The sequence below is a fragment of the Quercus suber genome, unplaced genomic scaffold (assembly GCF_002906115.3).
Source record: "Quercus suber isolate HL8 unplaced genomic scaffold, Cork oak 2.0 scaffold_40, whole genome shotgun sequence".
Classification (NCBI taxonomy): Eukaryota; Viridiplantae; Streptophyta; class Magnoliopsida; order Fagales; family Fagaceae; genus Quercus; species Quercus suber.
Genome location: NW_027069505.1, coordinates 1,050,657 through 1,075,727, shown reverse-complemented (window position 1 = coordinate 1,075,727; position 25,071 = coordinate 1,050,657). Strand labels below are relative to the sequence as shown.

Below are 25,071 nucleotides of genomic sequence, written 5' to 3'. Positions count from 1 at the left end.
ATTTTAAAAGGAAATTCCACTTGAGGTAATGCGGGGCAAGAGATTTTTACCGTCCTTAGTTTGTGCTTTTCTAAAAAAACACATTTTTCCGTTCACTCAAATGTAAATGGACTTTAAAATTTCCACTTATTCATAGCATTACAATTATTGTTGGAAGTTGATAGTGAGAAAGAGATGAGAGAGAAAAAAAAAAGTGGAATTAAGAACTAGCATGACTTGGCTTAATGGCTTACATTCATTCATAAGCGTCCTTGAGTTACTACATTTTTAATATATGAATTATTCCAATCACATATCTATTCATACATAAACATCCATGAGCTTAGTAGCTTATTTGTTAAAGGAAAATGTTAACCATTACTGTAGTTATTTAGAGAATGATGAAATCATAAATATTATTGACAATTTTTTATATTTTTTATAAAAATAGTGTTAAAACTTTTCTTTCATAATTTATTAATAATTGCTTTGGGCATCCGTTAATATGTCATTTTATTAAAACTTAGAAGAGAAACAAAAAAATCTTAACTTACTCTTTCTTTTTCTTTTTTTTAAATCAATTTATTCGAAAGGTGATTAAAAAGTAAACTGAAAAAAATAATATTAAAAAAAAAAAAAAATCATGCTAAAAGCATGCTTGTGAAAGGTCATTGTTTAGTGAAGAAATTGAAAATTGAAAAATGAAAAAAAAGAATTAAAAGAAAGCGAAGGTGATTGGCCCTCCATGTCTGTGAGCGTGACGCACCCCCACCTCGGAGTCAGGCGGCCCTCACTTCTTAAGTCATCACCACCTAACCAAAAAAAGGCTAACAAACAAACAAAACGATAAATAATAATAGAAGAAGCAGAAGAAGAAGAAAGAAGAAAAGACTCAACTCTCTCTCAAAGTCTCAACTCAAATAATACGGACTCCTCTTTTGGACTCATCACTCTCATTCATTGAAACCCTAAAACTCAACTCTCTCTCTCTGTCTTTTGCTCTCATTTTCGTTTTCAATGGAGGATCCGATGGAGAGGTTGGGATCGGAGTCGGACTCGTCGATCAAGGTCGACAACGACCTGAGCATGGAAATCGACCCGCTGCCGCCGCTTCGCGAGAACGTCGCCACGGCCGAGGACTGGAGGAGGGCGCTCGTGCAGGGTCGTCCCGCAGCCGTCGTCGTCCTCCGACCAAGCCTGTCGCGCTTTCGACACAGAGGCCGCCGGCACCAGCTACGCCACCGGCTTCGTCGTCGACAAGCGCCGCGCATCGTTCTTACTAACCGACACGTCGTCAAGCCGGTACGGCCGGTGTCGAACTCGTGAGATTCTTGTGAGGAAATTGAATTCCCTTATGTTATATTCATTTCCTGTGTTTTCGGTTTGTAGGACCTGTGGTTGCAGAGGCTATGTTTGTTAACCGTGAAGAAGTTCCGGTGCATCCTATATATAGAGATCCTGTGAGTCCTCACTCTTTCTTTTTCTGTTCTTCAATACTTGTTCTTTATCAACAATCTTGCAAAATTACAAGCATTTCTTGATGAAGATTTAGTTTTCATTTCTGGTATGTGTGAAATTGGGTTGGGTTCTTGAGGAACATGGTGTTTGTGCTAAAAAGCTACTTTTGGGTGCTTTACAAGCATATCTCGTTGGAGATTTAATTTTGATTTCTGGGTGTGAAATGGGTTTTGTGTTTGTGCTTAAAGAAGCTCATAGGCCTTTTTTTTTTTTTTTTTTTTTTTTTTATAAACTAAGGGTTCAAATTTCGGAGTTGGGGGGGGGTGGGGGGGAGTTGGGAGCGTGTAAGTTGTTCGCTTTCAATCAAGCTTTGTTGGGCAAATGGCTATGGAGATATGGAGAAGAAAATTTTCATTTGTGAAAATGGGTTTTAGCTTTCAAATATGGTGAGGAATAGGGAGGAGGTAAGGTGTACTCATGGTTGTCGCATATGGAGAAGCATTAGGATGGGTTGGGATAGATTTGCAGGGCATGTTCAGTATGTGGTAGGGGATGGTAATAGGGGTGAGGTTTTGGCATGATGCATGGTGTAAAAATCGACCTCTAATAAAAATGCATCTTGAATTGTATGTCATTACAATTAATAAGGATGATTTAGTTTAGTTAGATTTCACTTGGTGATTTTTGATTGACGAAACGACATGCTCATGGAATATTAAGTGTATGTTTCCAATGATGACGATTGGAAATTGGTGTCGGTTGACTCTTTGTTTGATATCTTTTACTCTAATATCCCAAGCAGTGAGGGTCCTGATTAAATGTTCTATGTGCACAAGGAGTGGTAAGTTCATAGATCTTTTGTTGTTGCGTTGTGACATTGCCCATGAATTGTTGACTTATACCTGGTTATGCATTTGGGTGTCCCTGCCAGCTGTCAACGTCATAATATTCCTTATCCTATTGTAACCATCTCTTCCATATAAGTGTAATGAATGGTCTAAGTGCTGAGATTCTTGATTATCCATCTCCTCCTTTTCTGTAAAATATCTCTCTTTTTCTTTTTCTTCTTCAACATGGTTTGATGAGTAATGTTGAAATCTCCAAAATTGTTTTTGAATTACATTCTGGATGTAGGAATTTTTTTGTTAAACATTCTTCATATTTTTGGAACTTAGCGCTGTTATGCCTCTTATGGACTTTGTAGAGGGAGAGAAACCAATGCATTCTTTAGGGTATGCCTTGGTTTTTTAGCTGAAATCATATTTTCTAATAATATTGTTTTAGTGGTCTCCTTTGTTTGGGCCATAGTAAGATACATTCGGTTGTGGATTTAATTGATTCTCTTTTTTTAAAGTGCAACTCTAATTTGATTATGTCTCTTTAGGACTATTGTTTGTGTATATAAGGTAGTTCCTTTTCTTTAATAATATTTAATTACTTTTTTCTTGTTTGATAAGTAACAATTTTTTTTATATTAAAAATAAACAAACCAAGTACATCGGGGGTGTATCCAGAGAGAAGGAAAAATATCAATCTCTCAAATTACTATTCTCAATCATATCTAAAAGAGAAAAACAAAGAAGAAAGTGATAATCAGCTCTTCAATCTAACAAGGTACGAAAGAAAAGGGATTTGATTTCAAGGATAGATAGTTCACTTCCCTAAAAAATTCTAGCATTAATTTCTTGCTAAATATACCCCATGATGCAATGTGGCACAGCCTTCCAAAAAGAAATATTTCTATGCTTGCTGAAAGTACCTTGCAAAGCTGCAAATATATCAATAGCCCTCTTTGGCATAAAAGCCATTGGAGTCCAAATAGACAACACCATTGTCCACAACTTGTAAGCTATAGGACAATGAAGAAGAAGATGATCCACCGACTCCCCACACCTTCTACACATGAGGCACCAATCCAATTCAATAATACCTCTCTTCTGAAGATTGTCAGTAGATAATATCTTCCCAATGCAAGAGTCCAAGAAAAGAAGGCAACCCTATAGGGACCTTAGATTGCCCCACCACTTTCCAAGGAAACAACATGCCATTAGATGAAGATAAAGAGTGATATTAACCTCACACCTCAAAAATCCGACTCTTGGTAGGTCTCCTACAAAGCCTATGCATCCCCTCACCCCTAACAACCTTGGAATAGATTAGATCCATAAATGTAAGCAGTGATTCCAACTCCCAATCTTGGACCGGTCTAGATAATCGAACATCCCAATGGGGCACCCCATTAGAGAGATGTAAAACCTTAGCTATTGAGAAATCTTTAACACAACCAATACTAAATAGCTCTGGGAAAACCACCTTAAGTGGGCAATCACCACACCAAATGTCATGCCAAAATTTCACTCTAGTACCATCACCCACATCAAACTGAAGAAACCGGGAAAAGGTCAACCATTCCCGTCTTATAGATTTCCAAAGATTCACACTATTGGGACCTGTAACACTTTTAGTGCACCATCCCCCCATTCATTCCCATACTTTGCCTCTTATCACCCTCCTCCAAAAGCTCCCTTATGTTCCCATATCTCCACAATCACTTCCCTAGCAAAGTTTGATTAAATCTTCTCAGGTTCCTTATCCCAAACCCCCCCCCCTCCCCCCCCAATATCTTACTGGTTAACAAATTTGATCCCAATTAACTAGATGAAATTTCACTCTAGTACCATCACCCACATCAATCTGAAGAAACCGGGAAAAGGTCAACCATTCTCGTTTTTATAGATTTCCAAAGATTCACCCCCCATATCTTACTGGTTAACAAATTTGATCCCAATTAACTAGATGAAATTTATGATCCTCACCAATGCCACTCCACAGGAAATTTCTCTGTAGCTTTTCAATACAATTATTCACCTCCACCAGAATGGGGAAGAGAGAAAGAAAGTAAGTAGGCAAACTTGAGAGTGTGCTTTTAATCAAAGTGACCTTACCCACCTTAGATAGATAGAGCTGCTTCCAACCTGCTAGCCTCCGTTCCCACTTCTCAAGAATAGGATTCCAAAATGTCCTCTCCTTGAATTTAGCACCTAAGGGAAGACCCAAATATTTCATAGGAAGCGATGATTGTCTGCATCCCAACAAAGTCACTAATTCTCCCAAATTGGTCACTTCCCCCACCAGTGCCAACTCAAAATTTTCCAAATTAATCTTCAAACCTGATTCATTTCCAAATAACGAAGAATATCCCTCAATTTCGCTATCTGACTCAAGTCAGCATCTTATAAAAAAGAAAAGTTAGTTAAAAATGCTACCACAAAGGGGAGCTGGCCACTTTTTTTGGTCCATATATTTCTCTTTCTTTCCACATTTATTTATTTTGAATATAACTTTCAGAATGTTGCGAGAGTTTAAGAGCTATTCACTTAAAGAGTTATGTTTGTTTCCTCTCAACATGATAAACACTGTAGTTAGCTTCTACCGTGTTTCTATTAATGTGTATATATTATCTTCCTCATGCTGACATAGTTATAAATAAATAAAAAATCCTCATGCTGACATGAATAATAGACAAATCATTCAAGTTTCAGCATTATCTTTCTTTTGGCTTCTTTCATTGTGTATGTCAATGGTGATATAACTTTATGTGAACATTTTTCTAGGTCCATGATTTTGGCTTCTTTCGTTATGATCCTGGTGCAATCCAGTTTCTGAATTACGAGGAGATTCCTCTTGCCCCTGAGGCTGCCTGTGTTGGACTGGAAATCAGGGTTGTTGGTAATGATAGCGGTGAAAAGGTATTCATTTGGACTGGAAATCACTTGTAATACATACTATCTTTTGGGACTGGAAATCACTTGTAATACATACTATCTTTTGGGAGATACCTGACAATGCTGAAATTAAGCAAATAGTAATTACTGATGAACCCCCCCTCCCTCTTTATATAGTTTTAATTAAATGATAACACAAAATTGTGGCTTAAATTAAAATTTTTGGTGTACCAAAAGGCCAGTCTGAAGTACTGCTATATTTGTGCTTATGTGCATGAAAACATTGTTCAAATATGTATACTGATTGTTTGATATCATTGGAGGTGAGAAACTCATGAAAGTTTAGCAGATAGATGTGTGTCTTGCTTGGTTCTAGTTAAAGCAAATCTAAGGTTTGATGTTCTCTTGTAATGAAGACATGTATTATGTATAATCATTTCTGCATACAAGGTTCTGTTGTAGATGTCAGAAAATGTATTAAAACCTCCCCGAAAGGGGATATTTTGTTGGATAGGTTACAGTCCTTGCTGTAGTTATCTCTTTTTATTATAAAAGAAAAGAAAAGAAAAGGCTACTTCATGAGCACATGAAGAAGCCTAAAGAATTATGTAAAAAAATACAATGATTTTAAAAAATTTGCAATAGAATCACAATGTGTAAAATCCTATGCATGAGACCAATCAAATAAAGAGCTAGAGAAAGTTGCTAGCAGCAGACTCTTTGTATGCTCCACATCTTCAAATGTACACTGGTTACTTTCCTTTCAAATAGTCCACATCAACCACAAGGAACCATATTCCAAATAGGTGATGAATGCTTACCCACCCAATTCGTCCAACCAAATATGGCTTCCATCACCTTCCCTGGTAGGACTCAATGTATCTCAAAGCACCTAAAAACAAAACTCCACAGATTAAGGGCCATTGTATTTGTACATTAAATTAAAAATTGGTCCTCTGTCTTCCCACTACACCGGCACATGCAACACCATCCTAATAAAGTATAACCTCTCTTAACGAGGTTCTCACATGTAGTTATCTCTTGTAGATGAGAGCAGAGCTTTAGTTTTCTTTAAGATGCATACTTACTTAAAAACACCAAGTTATGTTGATCTCTTAGAAAGGAAAACAATTAATGAAAGGCAAGAAGATAAAATATCTAAATACACACAGCAAAAGAAGAGAAATTGTAAGGGATGTCTAAGTATCAGCTGTTTTTGATTAGTGTATTTATCGTGCCAAGGATATTAAAACAGAGAAGTCCTTACTTTCTTTGGTTAAACTGAGTAAATAGGCAGATCTTCACAAACCTTTTTTTATCTAATCGGTTGTTTTCATTGATTTAAGAATTTTGGAGTTGTACTTTAGTTTGTTGTATACCAGAAACAATCACCATTGCTCTATTAGCAAGACCAAATCTGAAAGGAATTTTAAAGAAAATGGAGATAGTCCAACATTAGCATGGTTTAAGGACCTTGGCAGTCTTCCTCTAATGTCTCCTAACCAATAGAAGAGGTAGCATTGAAGGAAGATGTCTCTAGAAGGAACCCTACTGATACAGCCATTTGAGGAGCTAAAACCATCTTTGATGTTGACCATTTTGGTGATTAGTGCAGTTGCTAATGATTTAGCATTATAAATCTTCTGGTAAAACTATTGCTTGATCATGATTGTGGTGGCCTACATGTACTTTGTATTTATGGCGGATTTTTCTGCTTACAAAGCCAAGAAATAAAAATGGAATATTGTGGTAGCTTCCTTCTTTCTTAATGTTACATATATTTTGCCTCTGGTACTTCCTATGATTTTATTATAGGACTTTAATCTATTATATTAGTTTTTTTTTTTTTTTTTTCCATGAATGTTCCTTCATTGATTTAACTCTGAATTTACAGGTTTCCATTTTGGCTGGTACTCTTGCTCGATTAGATAGAGATGCTCCTCATTATAAAAAGTATGTGCTGGCTTTACTTTATTTCATTTTGATTCCTTTAATCTATAAAGAAACACATTTGGAAAAAAATTCAATTAATTGACACCAAATGGTCAAAATAGAGGTTCTTGTCTTTAAGGGAATTTTGTTTTTTTTTTTTTTTTTTTTCGCCTCTAATAATGTTTGTAAATCGTTTGACGGTGGGATTCGTTCATTAAAACTGAGGTATGGCATTTAATTTTCCATCTTTTATCATAATATTCTTAAGGATGTGGATGCAATTTGCTAGGTTTAGGTCATGGCTTCTTGTCAGCCATTTTTTATTATATGCGGGAGCTATAATAGAAACCAGTGCTGCAATTCACATGAACATGTTATCCCTATTGATGTTTGGTTTTGCAGACACTTGTATTTGTTTTCTTGTTCAAAGTGTTCACCATCGTGAACATGATGTTCAATTTTTTCTCAATAAAAGTCTTAGTGCCTATCAAAAAAAGTATATGTGCCTTCTATTTGCCAGAAATGAAAAAAAAAAAAGGTTGTGTTCACTACCGATTGATAGTAGTTGATAATGATTGTAATTTGATGCAGGGATGGCTACAATGATTTCAATACATTCTACATGCAAGTAAGTGTCTTAATCTTTTAGTCTTGGTTTCTTATATGTTTATCTTGTGTCTTGGTTTCTTACATGCTTATGTTGTCAATGGAAACTAAATTATCAAGTAATATCTTTTATGGGGGTTATGATTTGGTATTACATCTGCATTTTTTCTAATTAAATTTTGTGTAGTGTAATTTCTTATGTAGGTTAGTTTTGAATTTGTAGTGTAAAATATATGTACTACTCCCATCCCATTTTGTTCATTTTTTAGGTAAAAAATAATCTATTTTAAATTAAGCACAATTGGCACCTCCTTCCCTTATAAGTTCTTGGTGGAGGGTGAGCCCGTGGCTTCAAGACCCATTGGGACCCCATTGGGTGCATGTGTAACTTACCAATCAAAAAAAGAAAAAAAAGAAGACAAGTAAAAAAAAGAAGGAAAAAGTACATTGATTATAAATCTCCAAAATGGCATTCATAAATTATATGCATTTCTATTTTCTTTTCAAATTTATCCATGATTATTTAATTTGTTGAGAAAATATATATAATTCAACCAACAGTACAGCCGTTGGTCCAATGGTTGAGACAATGACACATTGACCCAACAATTTTCTAGGTTAGCACATGGTATGGTTCTGATGACTATGGTTGTCACTAAGGGTAATCAATGTTCCTTTTACCCTAACTGTAATTGACTGTCAACAATAGATTAGCTTTTTGAAAATTGTATTGATGCTACTTGCAGCATATGTGAATCTTTTGTTAGTTTTGCAGTTGTAGAACTTATGAGGCTTCTCATGCAATGTACTTCATTCCATAGTGTAGTACCAGAGAGGAGGTTTATTGTTAATGTTGACAAGCATATGTGTTTGTAAATACATGTATTCATGCATACATTAAGACATGCTGTTAATAATATTAGTAAAGTTAGTGGTGAGACACAGTAGACCATCTTCAACATTGTTTTATCGATTGGGAACTTAGATCACTTGTTTTCTTGTTATTGGGATTTATGGGTAATGCCTAGGACAGTTGCAGAGAAACTGCTATATCGGAAAAGGCACATTGCTAGGCACCTGTGATATGGGATGTTGATCCTCTACATCTCATGTAGCGCATTTGGCTAGAAAGAATTGCTTGGACCTTTGAAAGGATTAAGCTTCCTGGTTCTAAGTTGATGCTCTGATGCTCTCATTTATTTGGTCACTCTTTGTTTAAATGGTGGAGTCAAGCTGTTCTCTTTTTTCTTCTTTATATGATTTTAAGGATTTGTGAAATATAATTACTTGGGTTATAATATTTGTATTCTTCTCTTCTCTATAGGGGCTTTTTTTTTTTTTTTTTTTTTTTGGTGTATTCCTTTTAGGGGCTCTATTTTTGTTTGCATTTTGTGCAGTGGGGTGAGCCTTATTGATGAAAAGATGAGGAAGAGTTGCCTATGATGTTTGGTCATATTAAGAGTGATTAATAAACTAATGAGAAAGAGTGAGTTAATTTAAGTTGAGGAAACTAAAAAAGGTAGAGGAAGACTGAAAATTACATTAATAGAAGTAGTAAAAAGTAATGACAATTAGAAAGTATCAATGTGTATGACTTGGAATGGTATAGAATGGTGGAAAAGATTATATGTTTTCGACCTTGACTATTGGGATCCATAGCTGACCCCAAATTTTTTGGAAATAAGGCTTTGATTGTTGTTGTAGTATTCTATGTAGTGGGGTCCTTGTGTTCACTTGATTTGAGCAATTGAGCCTTGAAATTGAAACCTGAGCTTGGCTTGAACCGGCTCGGCCAGGCACACATTTAGGTCGAGTTTGCCAACCTCACTCAAGCCCTCCCAATGGTTTTTTATGACCAGTTAAACATAAAGTCAGACCCAGTCATGTCCACATTGCGCCATGCACATTTGAATTCAAACTGATGGCATCAGTGTCCACTTTCATCTGCAGCCCTACTTGCTTCTTGGGTTACCTTTTGTTCTCTTGTTTCAAATGGTTAAATTGGATGGTAGGTAATGTCTTGTCTTTTTCCCTCTTCGTTCTAGTCTCTCTCTCTCCTTTAAAGATATCTAAAGTTGAGGGCCTTTGTTTGTTTCTGTTGAAGGGAACTTTGTGGGGGTTTGGCCTCCTATATTTTGATTATAATTTTATATTTGATTTTTTTACTTATGTTATATTGTTTTTAGAGTAGTGCTAGTTACACTGTGTATGGCATGCACAGGTGAAATCGTGTTTTGAAAACACGATTTCAGTTTTAATTGTGGGCTAAGATATGAACTTGTCTTTTGTTTAAAGTTAAGCAAGCCATTCTGAGCTAATATCAATTTGAAGAATTTTTTAACTATATATATATAATTTGAAGAATTTTACTTTGTTTTTCATTTCATTGGAAGAAAAATGAGTCTTTTTTTGGAAAATATTTAAATGAATTTGGCGCCTGTTTATAAATTAATTTGTTTGCTAAGAATGCTGCTATATTATAATATTAAACTTCTTATTTGTGATTGGCATAGGCGCCTAAAGTACCATCCTTATAATTTTTTATTTTTTTAAGACTGTTCTTTTGGTGTGTCTGTAGAAGGTCATGACATCTTATGATGCTCAATGGTGTATCAAAATTGGTGCTAAATTGTAGAACATTGTTTTCATGGAGTCCATTTCTTGATTCTTTTTTTATTTGATACTGACATAACATTCCTTATTGGTTGTTTGTTGTTAAATTGTTAATCTGCTATGTTGCAGCTTGAGCCAAAATGTTATTGTTTCTTAATTCATGATTGGTTTGCTTACAGGCTGCATCTGGGACTAAAGGTGGTTCTAGCGGTTCCCCAGTTATTGATTGGCAAGGCAGAGCGGTGGCCTTGAATGCTGGGAGCAAGTCATCAAGTGCATCAGCATTTTTTTTGCCTTTAGAACGAGTGAGCGCTTTTTGTATATTTGCTGAGCCTTTATGCCATCCTTCCGGTATAAACTGGGATTGAGCACAATTCTTCTCGTGGGGAGTGTGTAATTCAACTTAGGCAACTAAACAGAGAAGAACTTAATTGGCAGGTTGTGAGGGCATTGAAGTTTCTCCAGAAGGGCTGTGATTCTTATGTAAATAAATGGGGGCCAATTTCCATACCCCGGGGTACGCTTCAGGTTTGTTGTTGATGTTATCCTTGCATAGCTTTCCTACCATTAATTTGATTTTCTTAGTTGTTTACTCTTAACAGCATTAGACAGAAGATAGAATGTGTTTTGTTGAGTAGGCCAGTATACATTTTTCTCATGACCTGTCATTATAAATCAGGGCGTTATTGCTTAAATTCTTAATTTTTAAGGTTGCGGAAGCTATGGTACAGCATGTAAAATTTGAGGACATTTGTTGTGGTTGGTCTGGATTCTGGAATATATAGAAAATAAAAATACCCTGATCCTAGAATCTTGAGAAGCACATATTGTACATTTCCAAATATACACTAACTGAAACATGACATTGTCAGGCGTGCATTATTTCAATGTTGAAGTGTTCTTTCCCCTTAACATTGTTTTATTTCTTGACACCCCCCCCAAAACCCAACCACACACACACAACCCCTAAAGATTCTTAATTAATTTTCATCTATATTTATTATATTTGGGAGGTTTTGTGGTTTTTTTTTTGGTATTTGGGAGGTTTTGTGGTGTTTTGGGGGGGGGGGGGAGTTGGGCAGAGTGGATTTTCTGTACATTCTCTTGATTTGATCACTGACCTAATTTACTTATTTAGGAAATACGTAAATGGACCAGATGCATGTACTAGTTCTTTTGTTTTTTTTTTCCTTGTGGTGAAAACTGAGTCATAAGGAGATGAAAACTTCAACCTAGAATCTAGAAAATGGTTATGAAAAAGTTTTCATTTGTGTAGCCTTCGAAGTAGAGTTTTCCTCCTAATCTCTAAAGTGGTTGTTAGTGAGGGTTTTCAATTCAAAAAGCCTTATATGCCAGTAGCATCACACGGAGTTGTGGTAAAAAAATGCTCAATTAGTTATGCCAATTTTTATTTTATATATAAATATTTGATTAATGTGTATACATGTATGTGCTTTTATTCATAAACAATAAATCTTTGTATAAAATATCTGAGGGTTTATTACATGATTTGGCTTCTTTAATCCATGGTATAGGTAACATTTGTTCATAAAGGATTTGATGAGACACGCCGGCTTGGTCTACAAAGTGAAACAGAGCAGGTCTTTAGTTCTCTGATTTTACATTGTTTCCAGTGATGATTTATATATATTTTTTGGATAAAATTGGGTTTCCTCAATGTGTAATTATGCTTGTGCTTTTGACTTGTTTAGATGGTGCGGAATGCATCTCCACAAGGGGAAACTGGCATGCTCATTGTTGACTCTGTGGTAAGTACATTTGTTTGATATTTTACCTCTAAAGGATAAAGTATGTTTTGTGTTTCTAATGCTTAATTGCGTACTAATTTTCATATTATTTTAAAGGTAATATTATGTCATTTTTTTTATTTAAAATAAATTTGGGATTAAGGTTCAAATCCCAGCAACGGAAATGTTTCTGCCGATCTCGAGTTTGTTGAGGATCCATAGCAAATCCCAAAATTTTGGAACTAAGGCTTTGTTGTTGCTGTTATGTAATATTTTTCTGACTAATGGGTGTCGACTTTGTTTCAGGTGCCAGGTGGCCCGGCTCATAAGAATTTGGAGCCAGGAGATGTGCTTGTTCGTGTGAATGGGGAAGTAAGTGATGTCTTGAATTATTCTTGATTACATTGATTTATTCTATGAGCTATTCCTGTATGACTTTAATTGTGTTTTGCAATTGCTGGACGGTTTTGGTAGCTGTATTGTTATTTTCAAACTGAAACTTTTTTACTAAAATGTACCACCAGTTTTGTTCTCATAGAAAAGCTTCCAGGATTAACCCTTAGAGCAGGCTACTCAAAACTGTTTCCAGGGAGCAGATTCTAACAAGACCCAATGTTCTCCTTTTTCTGTTTTGTTCCCATACCTTTGTTGGACATTTCCTGTGACTGTTTTGTTTGCATATGTGGAATCAGACCATATGCCATTTGGTAACAATTTATGTGAGGAGTAGTGCAATATCATTTGAACTAGTTTCTTTTGGATGTCGTTAGATGGACATAGATCTTTGAATATATTAGGAGTTTTTGGACTTGCATGTAAGTAATTATTATTTTGGGGAGATACTATGCTACTGTATTCTTAAGTTACTCCCTCTAAGTTCTTGTATACTGTCTATGTTTCTATTTAATAAATTTATCTTTACTCATAAAAAAAAAAAAATTATATTTACATCACAGAGTGAAATAATCTTGAATAATCATGTCTTAGTTCGTATACAGGCAATGTTTTCTACTACTTTGGAGCTATTACTTGTATTAGTTGCTTTAACGTGTGGAACTCCTAATGCAGGTAATTACCCAATTCCTGAAGTTGGAGACTTTAATTGATGACAGTGTCAACCAGAACCTTGAATTACAAATAGAAAGGGGTGGCTTACCATTGACTGTCAGCTTGATGGTAAGGGTTGTGCTAATGTTCAAGTATTGGTTACTGCTTTCAATTTATCTAGAAAAGAAGTTTACACAGGTCCTTGGTAGATAGCTTGCTGTGAGAAATAATGAACTTGATCTTGGAGTGACTCACATGGAAGCCTATATCTGTATTATGGGATTGATTTCACAAACTCTGCCAGAACCATTCTATGCATGGTATAGGAGGGTGGCTCTTACAGTGAACACCTAGCAGTAGCTTTACCAAGTGAAAAATGATGCTTGTTTATAATATAATGGCCAGAGTGGCATGAAGAAGTGATGTAATCCAAATGGAGGTTGACAGCTAAAAACTATGGACCCAAGATTGTTAGACTGTGGGCCAATTTAGCAAAGGTCCTTTGTGATGTTCAGAAGTGGGCTTGGATCCCTGAGAAATGAAATGAAGCTTGGTAGATTCAGATAATCAAGAAAGAGAGCAAAACTAAAAGCCAGAAAGAGAAGATAACTAATTTATTCTTTCAAAACTCTAATCTGAATACTCTATCACATCAATATGAATATGTACTATGTGACTAGATTTAATATCAACCCTACACCTCAGACATAAATTTCTGGGTTGGTTTTGGCTGGCCCAATCAATCATCTAGTCCATGGATTTACCTAAATCCTCAGTATGCGCTAGCTCTCACCTTCACTGGCATGTTAGGTTTCGTTGATACAATATGTTTTAAATGTACTAGCTATTTGGTGATATTTGTATATTAGTTTCCATTTTGCTTCATCTTATTAATGTAAAATTTAATGTCTTCTTTATATATTTTAGGTCCAGGATTTACATTCAATAACTCCCGATTACTTCCTAGAAGTAAGTGGTGCGGTGATACACCCTCTTTCATATCAACAGGTAGGTTGGGATTAGCAGTTCTTGCTCAGTTCTTTAGAGTGGCAACTTTTACTGTCCATCTATTTTTGCTGATATTTTCCTCTCAATTGATGCATCAGTTTGTCTGTGATTGGATGTGCATGTGTATTTCATATTGGCAAGTCCTGTACATTTTCTTTTTCAATGATGGTGTTGGCGAATTAATAGAATAAACTTTGAGCCCAACACATCCATACCATGAAAGTTGAGCTCAAGACACACTCCTTAAAAATCGGGAGAGGTACTGTGTGGCTACAAAGCCAGAAAAGAATATTGCATGTTTGCCTTAATTTTTCATCTTAAATAAGATGATGTAAAGACTAGGTAGCAAAGCCTTATTTCAACTATAGAGAGCCCACATATATAATAATAAGATGATGTAAAGACTATATAGCTATAAGCCTTATTTCAACTATAGAGAGCCCACATAAATAATCCTGTTTTGTTTCTGTACTTTTTTGAAAGTCATTTCTGCTTATGCTATTGTGCCTTGGCTTTCATCCCAATTGACATTCTTTTTAGTTATCTGGTGCCTTAATCATAGCACTGTATATGGGAGAATCATTGGTATTTGTTGCATGTGACAAGCTTGGTTGGGGGTTTTTATAACTTTTTGGAATACTTTTAGTTCAAACTTTCCATTAATCAAGAAATGAAACTTCATGGGTTAAATCAGTTTCTTCTTTTTCATGAGACTTTTTATTTTATTTATTTTTACCTTCTATTATTGTGAAATCAAACTTGTTGACCTAGCTTTGTTGACTTGTAGTTTAGTCAATCTTGCTTTCTGCTAACTACTTTTCATATACAACCCTTAATTATTATAGCAGACATGTAACTCATTTAATTTATTCAATGCAGGCTAGAAATTTCCGTTTCAATTGTGGTCTTGTATATGTTGCAGAACCAGGGTAAGTTTAATCAGATCTAGTACTAAGATATACATTACTAATTATTTTGACTTATTCATCAATTGTAATGTACAGTATGCAAACAAATGTTGATCTTTTCTACTTTGTATTCTATATATATTGATAATAAAATTGAAGACTTGAAACTAATTAATATCTAGAGAAGATTGATTACCTGATATAATTTTCAGTGGTTCCCTAGAGTGGTTCACTGCAGAAAACAAGCTTATTTTGTGCTTTTAATATGTGAGCAGCCTATCTTGTTAGTAGCTGCCAAAGAGGATTTCTCAGTAACATTTTAGAAGCTCCACCCTGTGCTTTATGACTGTTCTGCAGGCACTACTACACTTCCTTTGATGTTGATAGAAAAAACCTGTTCTTCTGTTTCTTTATGTTTGATGTTGATGTTTTTATACTATTTAATCTTTTTTTGTAAAACCCTTCAATTCATTTGTTTATAAGTTTTGATAGCATGATGCTCAAGATTTTTTAAATTTTATTTTGATAAGCGATAGCATGAGGTTCAAGATTATAACTATCTGGAGTTCCCAGATACAAATCTACACACTAACATAAATTTAAATATTGAAAGGCAGCATCTAGTGATGTCGTAATGCTTCCTGTCCTTGAAGGGAACACCAGCTGTTAACTGAACTCTCCCTGCCACGGTTCCCATGGCAAAAACAGGCAGTCTGTGAGGTTAAAGGCAGTAGTTGTTTATTACTTCTTTTTGTTAGGGTTTACTGGAAGTCCGGAACTATAGAAACGAGGGATGGGAAAGAAGGCGTGTTTTCTGTGTGGAATCAAAATTGTTTGAATTCATATTGGAAGAGAGTGGGCGAACAAATGGGGTGTGCATTGAACGGTGACAGAAAAGAGAGTGGGGCAACATATCCACTGTTTTGATGATCTTCATTGTAAAATTTTTCCATCCATTCACATACTAGTGTGGAATGAGTTGAAAAGTGACCATCAAAATTAGGCCTGAGTTGTCGAGAATCTCAATAGGGCATTTTGAATTTGTAGCTTGGTTCGATGTTCCTGTATTGAACTTTTTTGCTGCACTATATTTTCATGTCATGACTCATGAGTTTATGTTACAATATGGGCGTGCAATTTAATTATTTGGAAAATTGAAACAATTTGTGTTTGCTTTCTTTCCACTCTATGCCTTTTTAATGTAATGGGCCAATTGTTTTACCTATTGCAGATATATGCTCTTTAGGGCAGGAGTTCCTCGCCATGCCATCATTAAGAAATTTGCGGGTGAAGAAATATCATGTCTTGAGGAACTAATTTCAATTTTGTCCAAGCTGTCTAGGGGTGTTCGAGTACCATTGGAGTATATAAGCTACACGGATCGTCACCGGAGGAAGGTATATGATGATTAGTTATTACACTTCTGTTGATCAATTTGATAATTTATCAGCACAGCGAACTGGTACTTATTATTATTTATTAATGATTTCTTATTTTTGGTTTAATTCAATAATTAATTGATTTAATAAATAGGTAACACTATTTAATAGTGTTTATGGGGAAGCAGTCATATTATTTGATTTATTGTGGCTTTCTTTATTTCCAAATTGATTTCAACTGGAATATCTCTATAGTTGTATTTGTGAGAAGGCCCAATCAGTTGTATTTGTTTAAATCAGTCAAGGCTTTCTTTTAGGTTTATGGACCTTAAGGTCTATTGGTTCTTTCAGCTTGTGTGAGCCTGATGTTGCTTTGGTCATTTACTTGTATAAAAATGAGCCTCTAGTGAATGGACCTTTAGAGTCCCAGTGGTATTTATTACCTCATATCATTATAGTTAATATCTGAAAAGATTCATTTCCTTTTTTTGGATGAGGAAAAAAAAAAGATTCATTTCCACTGAATTTTAGTCCATAGATGTGCTATTTTCAGACCCATAGAAGCCTTGGTTTACATGATAGCATTTATAAGCATGAGAGACACTAAATGTCCTTCCGTGGTCTTCTGTCATGTGCTTTATGCTATGTACTTATTGTTGCATTGACATTTACTCTTAGATTCGCCCTGCATCTTTCGGGTTCTAACTTGATTATGCGCATTTTTGTTTCACCACCCTCTTCTTTGTCTTACTATTCTGACTCTTCTGGTGGGTTCAGTCTGTACTTGTCACAGTTGATCGGCATGAATGGTATGCCCCTCCACAGATATACACTCGTGATGATAGTACTGGTCTATGGACTGCAAAGCCAGCTTTTCAAACTGACTCCCTTCTACCATCCTCTGGTATCAATGATGTTGCAAGCCAGACAATTTCAATGGGTGGTGAGGGTAATTTTATGGAACATATACATCAAAGTAACGGCCAGGAGTTGACTGATGGTGTTACTAGTATGGAAACGAATTGTGAAGATGCTTCTGATGAAGCACGTCCTGGGAATGACCCTGTTGGATTAAAGAAACGACGAGTGGAAGAAGATTTGTCTGCTGAGGGCAATGTTGTTGCTGATTGTTCCTTGCCTGAAACCAGAGAAGTGAAGTTGGAGGATCCTAATACTATGCAAAATGATATCTTAAGAGAGTTTCAAGGTGCAATGGTGACAGCAGCTAATGCTTCATTTCCTGAACGTGTTATAGAGCCCACTCTTGTAATGTTTGAGGTAATTATCTTAGAAATATTAAATCATATTTTCTTCAATTGCCTGCCTAATTCAATTGACCAAGCTAGTTAATTTTCACCCAACTAGTTTGTGATGCCTTTTGCTTTATTCATATTAAGTTAAACTTCAATAGTAAGGGGCTTTACACTTTAGCTTTCTGAATCTTGCTCGCAAGTTGAGTCAAGTACCCCTTTAATTGTTTCCCTTTAAAGAATAGCTTGTCAATTTAGCCCTTCTATGATTAATTATCTGGAATTGTCTTGGAAGATGACCTTGCCTACAAATACAATTGAGAACCCATGTTAATTTGAATGTAATTATCACGTGGTTTCAATCAAGATGATAATAAATTCATTCATGAGAAGTGACTAAATCTTACACTTGCTATCAATGCACTGCAAACCCTCCTTTTTCCAGGCTTGGGACTGGTTTTGAACAAAATATACGACACTAGACACTGACAGTGGATCCATCCATATGATTTTTTATTGTGCCGTTTGTTTATTAGGTTATATCAGAAAATTTAGGTTGTCCTTATTTGGAACTATCTGATGAAAATGTATAGGGACATGAGGCTTGTATTTCATTAGATTTTGGGTTTAAAGGCCCCTTTTCCCTCTTTTATATTTGTTACTTATATTTTACTCAGAGTCATTCTTCTATATATATATATATATATTTGTTACTTATATTTTGCTCACAGTTATATTTTTTTTTAACTTATCAAAAAAAAAAAAAAAAAAAAACTACTGATTTTAGCTTAGTGGCTTGTTCAAAATTGTAATAACCTACTTTTATTCAATTGTTGAGGTGAAACTTTGTATATGTGTGAATATATATGCATGGGTGGTTGGAAGTGTTTCTTTCCAGGGCTTACATTTTATTAGTAAGTTGGTCTTTATACCTGCAGGTCCATGTGCCACCATCGTGTATGCTTGATGGTGTGCACTCACAACATTTTTTTGGGACTGGTGTCATTATACATCATTCTCAAAGTATGGGACTTGTCGTGGTTGACAAGAACACAGTTGCAATATCTGCATCCGATGTGATGCTGTCCTTTGCTGCTTTTCCAATTGAAATCCCTGGGGAGGTAAATCTTTTAGCGTCAGTAAAAGTTAAAAATATAAAATAAAATAAAATAAAATAAAAATCTGCTACTTGCTTAAGTTGTTTACATTCTATATAGGTGGTTTTTCTCCATCCTGTTCATAATTATGCTCTCATTGCATATGATCCCTCTGCACTGGGAGCTGTTGGCGCCTCAGTTGTGCGTGCTGCTGAACTACTTCCAGGTAATTTTGACTACATTAATTTTAATTTCTCTTTGTTCAATTTTATTTGGAGTTTGTCAGATTCCCTATTCTGATACAATTCTATGTTTATGGTGTGTCACATGTTTGAATCATTCATACAGCTAGTCTTCTTCCGTGTGTGCAAATATTATTATATTTGTATTAATTTCCAAGTACATTGACAGTTATTTTACCTAAAATATGCATATTGAAGAAGAATTTTCATACTTTCTGAGACAGAGCCTACATTACGTCGTGGTGACTCGGTTTATCTTGTGGGGTTGAGTAGAAGCCTCCAAGCAACATCCAGAAAATCCATTGTGACCAATCCATGTGCTGCATTGAATATTGGCTCAGCTGATTGTCCACGGTACAGAGCAACCAATATGGAAGTCATCGAGCTTGATACTGGTAACTGTACTTTCATTACCAAAGTAGATCTTATTCATCCAGATTTTGACATTATGCATGTATGATATCAGATTTTGGTAGTACTTTTTCGGGGGTGTTAACTGATGAACAAGGAAGAGTCCAAGCTATCTGGGGAAGCTTTTCAACTCAGGTTTCCACTCGGACCAAAAAAAAGAAAATGAAAAAGAAAAAAACTAAGGTTCATTATTAAATTGATTTTTCTGATGTGCTCCTTTGGAGCATGAATCTGACATATAAATTCCTGATTGCAGTTGAAATTTGGTTGCAATTCGTCTGAGGATCATCAATTTGTCAGAGGAATCCCGATATATACAATCAGCCAAGTCCTTGACAAAATCTTATCTGGTGCACATGGGCCACCTCTTCTCATAAATGGTGTCAAAAAGCCAATGCCACTTGTTCGAATTTTAGAGGTTGAACTTTATCCTACATTGCTATCAAAGGCCCGGAGTTTTGGACTGAGCGATGATTGGGTGCAAGTACATATTCTTCCTGAGAAAATATTTTATCCTTCTTTCGCTTTCATTTGGTGTGCAATATGAATGCATTTGTTTCCTGCGTTCGACTTTGTAAATGCTGTTAAATTTTTTTTTATAAAGAAAATGGTTTGTTTCTTTGTTTCTCTTTTCATTGTGAATCCATTCGACAACAACAACAAAGCTTTAGTCCCACATATTTTGGAGTCAGTTATGGATTCTCCATAGATTAGTTGTGGCTGGCCACATGTGAATCCATACTGGCTTACTATTTCAGTGGGAAAAAAAAAATTCACATTGCTCATAATATTTTATTTTGGTTCCTGAGAACATGTAGATATAGATGAAACAGCCTTAATGGCTAATGGATGTTTCACCTGATGTATTGCTATGGCTAAACATCATCAAAATTTTCTAGGTTTAGATACTGGAATGGTGCACCATTAGATGTGATAAGTTAAGTTTTGTCATCATGTTTTGGTCTCTTTACATCATTTCCTTCTTGAATGAATCTTTTTGGTTACCAAATTCATTATTTTTGTAATTAATCATTGGTGAATGTTCCTTGAAGGCACTTGTCAAGAAAGATCCAATTAGACGACAGGTTTTACGTGTGAAAGGTTGTTTGGCTGGATCAAAAGCTGAAAATTTATTAGAACAAGGAGACATGGTCTTGGCAATCAACAAAGAGCCAGTTACATCTTTCCTTGACATAGAAAATGCTTGCCAAGCATTAGACAAATGTGACAACAATGATGGGAAGCTTAACATGACCATTTTTCGGCAGGTAAGCAAATAATATGTCCCATGTGGGTTTTGTTTTTTACTTTTACATTCTTTTAGAAGCAGGGGTTCAAGAAAGTATTGCCTAGGTATATTTGCCTCTTTCACATTGTTGTGCATTGAATCCTTTTTGATATAAGAAATAGCTATTGAATAAACCATCATTCATACATTAATCGAAGCAGCTATTGAATGAATCGTCATTCATACATTGATCTGTATGATTCCAGGGACATGAAATCGATGTTCTTGTGGGGACAGATGTTAGGGATGGCAATGGCACAACACGTGTAATAAATTGGTGTGGGTGTATTGTTCATGATCCTCATCCAGCAGTTCGTGCTCTTGGATTTCTTCCTGAAGAAGGTCATGGTGTGTATGTGGCAAGGTATGATATTTGTTTGAATTTACAAGTATTCCATGCTTTTCCTGACGTGAAGGGGTATATAATTTTATAATTTTAAGGAATTGCATAATTGATGTTCTGTTAGCATTCCCATTGACTAGCTCAGCCTAAGTCTTTGCTAAATGCTCATCTCAGGGTGTTATACAGAAATGTTTTGCGCCCACAAAAGTTGTTAATTAGGCCAATTTGGGTAGCTAGTGTTCAGCCTGATGTGCATCAGCCAACACAAAACATTGACTGTTATTGTTTTTCTACCCACTGTTTACCTTGAGTGCAGGCCAGCTAGCTAATTCCTCCCATACTCTTTGAAGATTGAAATAGTCACTGAATGTTAATATCACCCTGCACCACTCTTTTACATTTTTGATAAAATTTCATTACTTACCGTTAAAGCTTCAACTACTTGTGTATGCTTGACAATTTTTAAAATTTATCAGGTGGTGCCATGGCAGTCCAGTGCATAGGTATGGTCTGTATGCACTTCAGTGGATCGTTGAAGTTAATGGCAAACTGACTCCTGATTTAGATGCTTTTGTTAATGTGACAAAGGTATATCCGCAACCTTACCTTCCTCTTCTCTCTCTCTCTTTCTCTCTCTCTACTTATATGTTGTCTGTGTGTGGGTGCGTGCATGTGCCTGTGGTTGTGATGCTTGAAAATTTGACAATGCCCCCTTAATCCACTAACTTTTCCCCCCTTCTCCTTTCTCTCCCTTTGATTTAAATATTTGATGTTGATAGCTACTTTGAAAAATTACAATAATGCTTTGAAAGTGAATACATTGTGATGTTGGATGCATGGTTATCCAATTTCAAGGGAAGTGACGTGAGCATTTAATGCCAATATGAAGAATAAAAATGATTTAAAAAAAATTCTCTGTTTCATTTTTTTCCACAGATCACTAATTTAGGCCAAAGTATAGGCATTCAATGTTAGCAAAGTCATGGTGCATGGGTTTTGTTTGTATTTATATTGGGATTTGGGTAAAACTGCATTTGAATCACTTTCATAAGGCTCACTTTGACATAAGGACTGCGAGGACCTTTGACATCTTGTGGCTATATGTGCTAAGCTAATTGTATGTTTGACTAACAAGATACTAAGCATTATCAGAGCTAGTCAACTTTTACTGACATAAGCTTGCACCTTGTTAACTCTGGTAATATTAGTGGGAGATATCATGGTTATTATTCAAGTAATTTTATAAAAATCTTTATAATTTTTGCATATCACTTCATTGTTACTTGTATATTTCCATATGGATTATGTTCGTTATATGCAGAGAGGTTATTTACAGTGCATATGAAATGTCAATGATGATTTTCTGAGTTGTGTTTCCAACTTATGCATGAGTCAGACATACTGTGTATACATAGTCAAGCAAGGGCACAATATATATTCACAATTGACTATTGGTCAGACAATTAGTATTTTGGTAATTCTACATCGGATATTCTTTGTTGCTATCTTAGAACCAATAGTAGAAATGTTATAGCATAACAGTGTGTTCGTATTTTAATTCTTCTGTCATCAGATTGGTAGGTATGTTATACCAAGTCATATGCTTATTTATGAAGATTCTCTTTACATAAATTCAGGAATTAGAACATGGGGAGTTTGTCCGTGTACGAACAATTCACCTGAATGGGAAGCCTCGAGTACTAACATTGAAGCAGGACTTGCACTACTGGCCTACATGGGAATTGAGATTTAATCCTGACACTGCAATGTGGCGGCGTAAGGTAATCAAGTCATTAGGAAGCAGTAATGCCTGAAATAAGCATTATCATCTGGCTGGACAGATTTCCTTGGGGGAGGAAGGACCATACGAGCATAAAGTGTGTAATGACTGAACTGTACTGACCTATCCATGGTTAAAGGAGTGACAAACAGGTGCTGCAGCCTTCTGGTTGGACGTGGCTATTTTGGAATGGAGCTGGGCTAACATGGTTTTTCAACAAACAGAGGACTGTAAAAGGCACATTTTATTTAGGCGGGCACAGCTATATTCATAAAGTGTCCAGTCATTTTATGTTTAAAGATGGATTATATACTGAATAGTTATACAAGTGAATTGTCGAATGAATTCATCTGAGAAAAAAATGTTGGATGAAAGAAAGTAAAAATCATTATTATTATCTACTTTCTCCTTTTAATAGATCTAACACCAAAAAAAGGAAGAAAAACAAAAAACAAGAGTACAAAGCAAGATTAGCAACTAGCAAGACAAAGTTTGTACTGCGAGGAATGACAATATGCTGAGAACCACAATAGTATGGTTGGTTCTACTTCTACCTGATTTTTTGACTAATCTCAAAAAAAAAAAAAAAAAAAAAAAAAAAAAAAAAAAAAGAAGAAGAAAGAAGAAGAAGAAGAAGTCAGTTCTTGTCCACTGGCTAAAGCGGAATGCATTGCCGTTGGCAGCTGTTGCACCCGAACTCCTGTGGATGAAACAGTTGCTAAATGATTGTGGCATTGATGGAGGCACTAATATATTGTACTAACAATGCCATCATCATCATCTCCAAGAAGTACGTTGTTCAACTCACTCAGACAAAGCATAGTGGCATTACATTGATACCATTTTAATTATGAACTCGTGGAAGGCTATTGGTCTTCACTTTGAGTATCTTAGGAAGGCTATTGGTATTTTTGTTGTCTCTTCAGAACTTTGTTTTTGCTCCTCCTAGGGTGCATCTTTGGATCCATCATACACGCTTGGAGTGTGTACAACTTTACATTAGTGTTTGCATTCATGTGTTGTTTTTCATGTTTTGATTTGAGTTGCATTTTGTTTCTTGAATTTTAAAATTATATAAAATAATTAAAAAAAAAAAAAAAAAGGAAACCTTGTTTGGCCATACTACGTTAGATCATTATTAAAGCATGAGTTTTTTTTTTTTTTTTTTTTTTTTTTTTTTTTTTTTTTTAAAGATCATTATTAGAGCATAAGTTGTAGCTTGAACTTGCACTTTTATGTACGCATAAATTACATAAGCTTAAGTTTAGCTGCATGTCCGAGTTTCCGTAAGTAATCAGTTGTGTGATTACATGTCGGTGATCCAATAGACAAAGACAAACTAGACATTCTTGAGTGTAACTCCTCACACATCATCTTTGCTATGGCATTGTCTCTAATCCTCTCATTTTAGATCAAATTTCATGAAGTTTTGCATTGAACCTTGGGTTTCAAAATTTGGGATTTTCTACATTCTCTTATGTTCTTGTTTCATCTTTTATTTTGGATGTCATGAGTTTTTGTTCTGCATGGATTTAGATTGAATTCAAGTAACATTTCCTTCCCTATCATTTAGATGGTGATTTTGTTTGCCAATTTTTGTGAGATGTTTTTCATGTTTGTCATTTTACACAATCTTGTAATGATGGGCTTCTTGATTCAAAGATCAACTGTATTGCGCAACTTGGGAATTGGGTGTAAAGTTTTGGGTTGTTTCATATTGCAACAAACCTTTTTCATGTCCAATTTGCATCTAGCTCACCAAATGTCCAACAAAATGCCTCACTCAAGTTTGATTCAATTTCATGGTATGTGCTTTATGGTACTAATTGTCCTTAGTCATTAAATTCATTTCATGTTCAGTTAGAAATCCTAGGGTATCATCATACTTGAAAATTTCCGATGTTGGTTTTAGGAAGTGGTTGTCACAAGTTGCATTTTGGGATGAAATTGTCAAAAGCATGTCATACATACTTGAAGGGTGCATCATTGAGGCATTCACATTTAGACATCATAGGTCTACATTCTCTTGCTTAGTTCTTTGTATATAATATTTAGGATATGTGTTTCAACTGTTCATGTCATACACATTTAAGAGTACTTAGTGTCCGTATTGTATGATTAATTTTGCCAACTTATTTTATTATTCAACTTATTTTTACTGTTATTCATGAGTCCAACTGCACTTTTGATACTATTCATAGGTCTCAATATACCATTTCAGCTAACTTTTATCTTTATCTACAATATTTTTAGCAAA

The 25,071-nt window shown here is 35.3% G+C and overlaps 1 protein-coding gene across 1 annotated transcript; it reads left to right on the top strand.

Moving 5' to 3' along the window:
• The first annotated feature begins 818 nt into the window (after nt 1–818).
• On the top strand, nt 819–23,211 carry LOC112020055 (protease Do-like 7). Its single transcript, XM_065771186.1, is given in 26 exon segments — nt 819–1,169; nt 1,171–1,244; nt 1,247–1,280; nt 1,367–1,439; nt 5,052–5,186; nt 7,057–7,115; nt 7,686–7,722; nt 10,493–10,618; nt 10,752–10,841; nt 11,849–11,914; nt 12,026–12,082; nt 12,368–12,433; nt 13,130–13,237; nt 14,036–14,116; nt 14,996–15,045; nt 16,256–16,421; nt 17,181–17,681; nt 18,592–18,774; nt 18,871–18,976; nt 19,217–19,387; nt 19,459–19,538; nt 19,660–19,887; nt 20,456–20,671; nt 20,898–21,055; nt 21,511–21,622; nt 22,672–23,211. Coding segments are annotated over 26 exon segments (3,327 nt in total). The 5' UTR covers nt 819–996; the 3' UTR covers nt 22,849–23,211.
• The last annotated feature ends 1,860 nt before the right edge of the window (nt 23,212–25,071 follow it).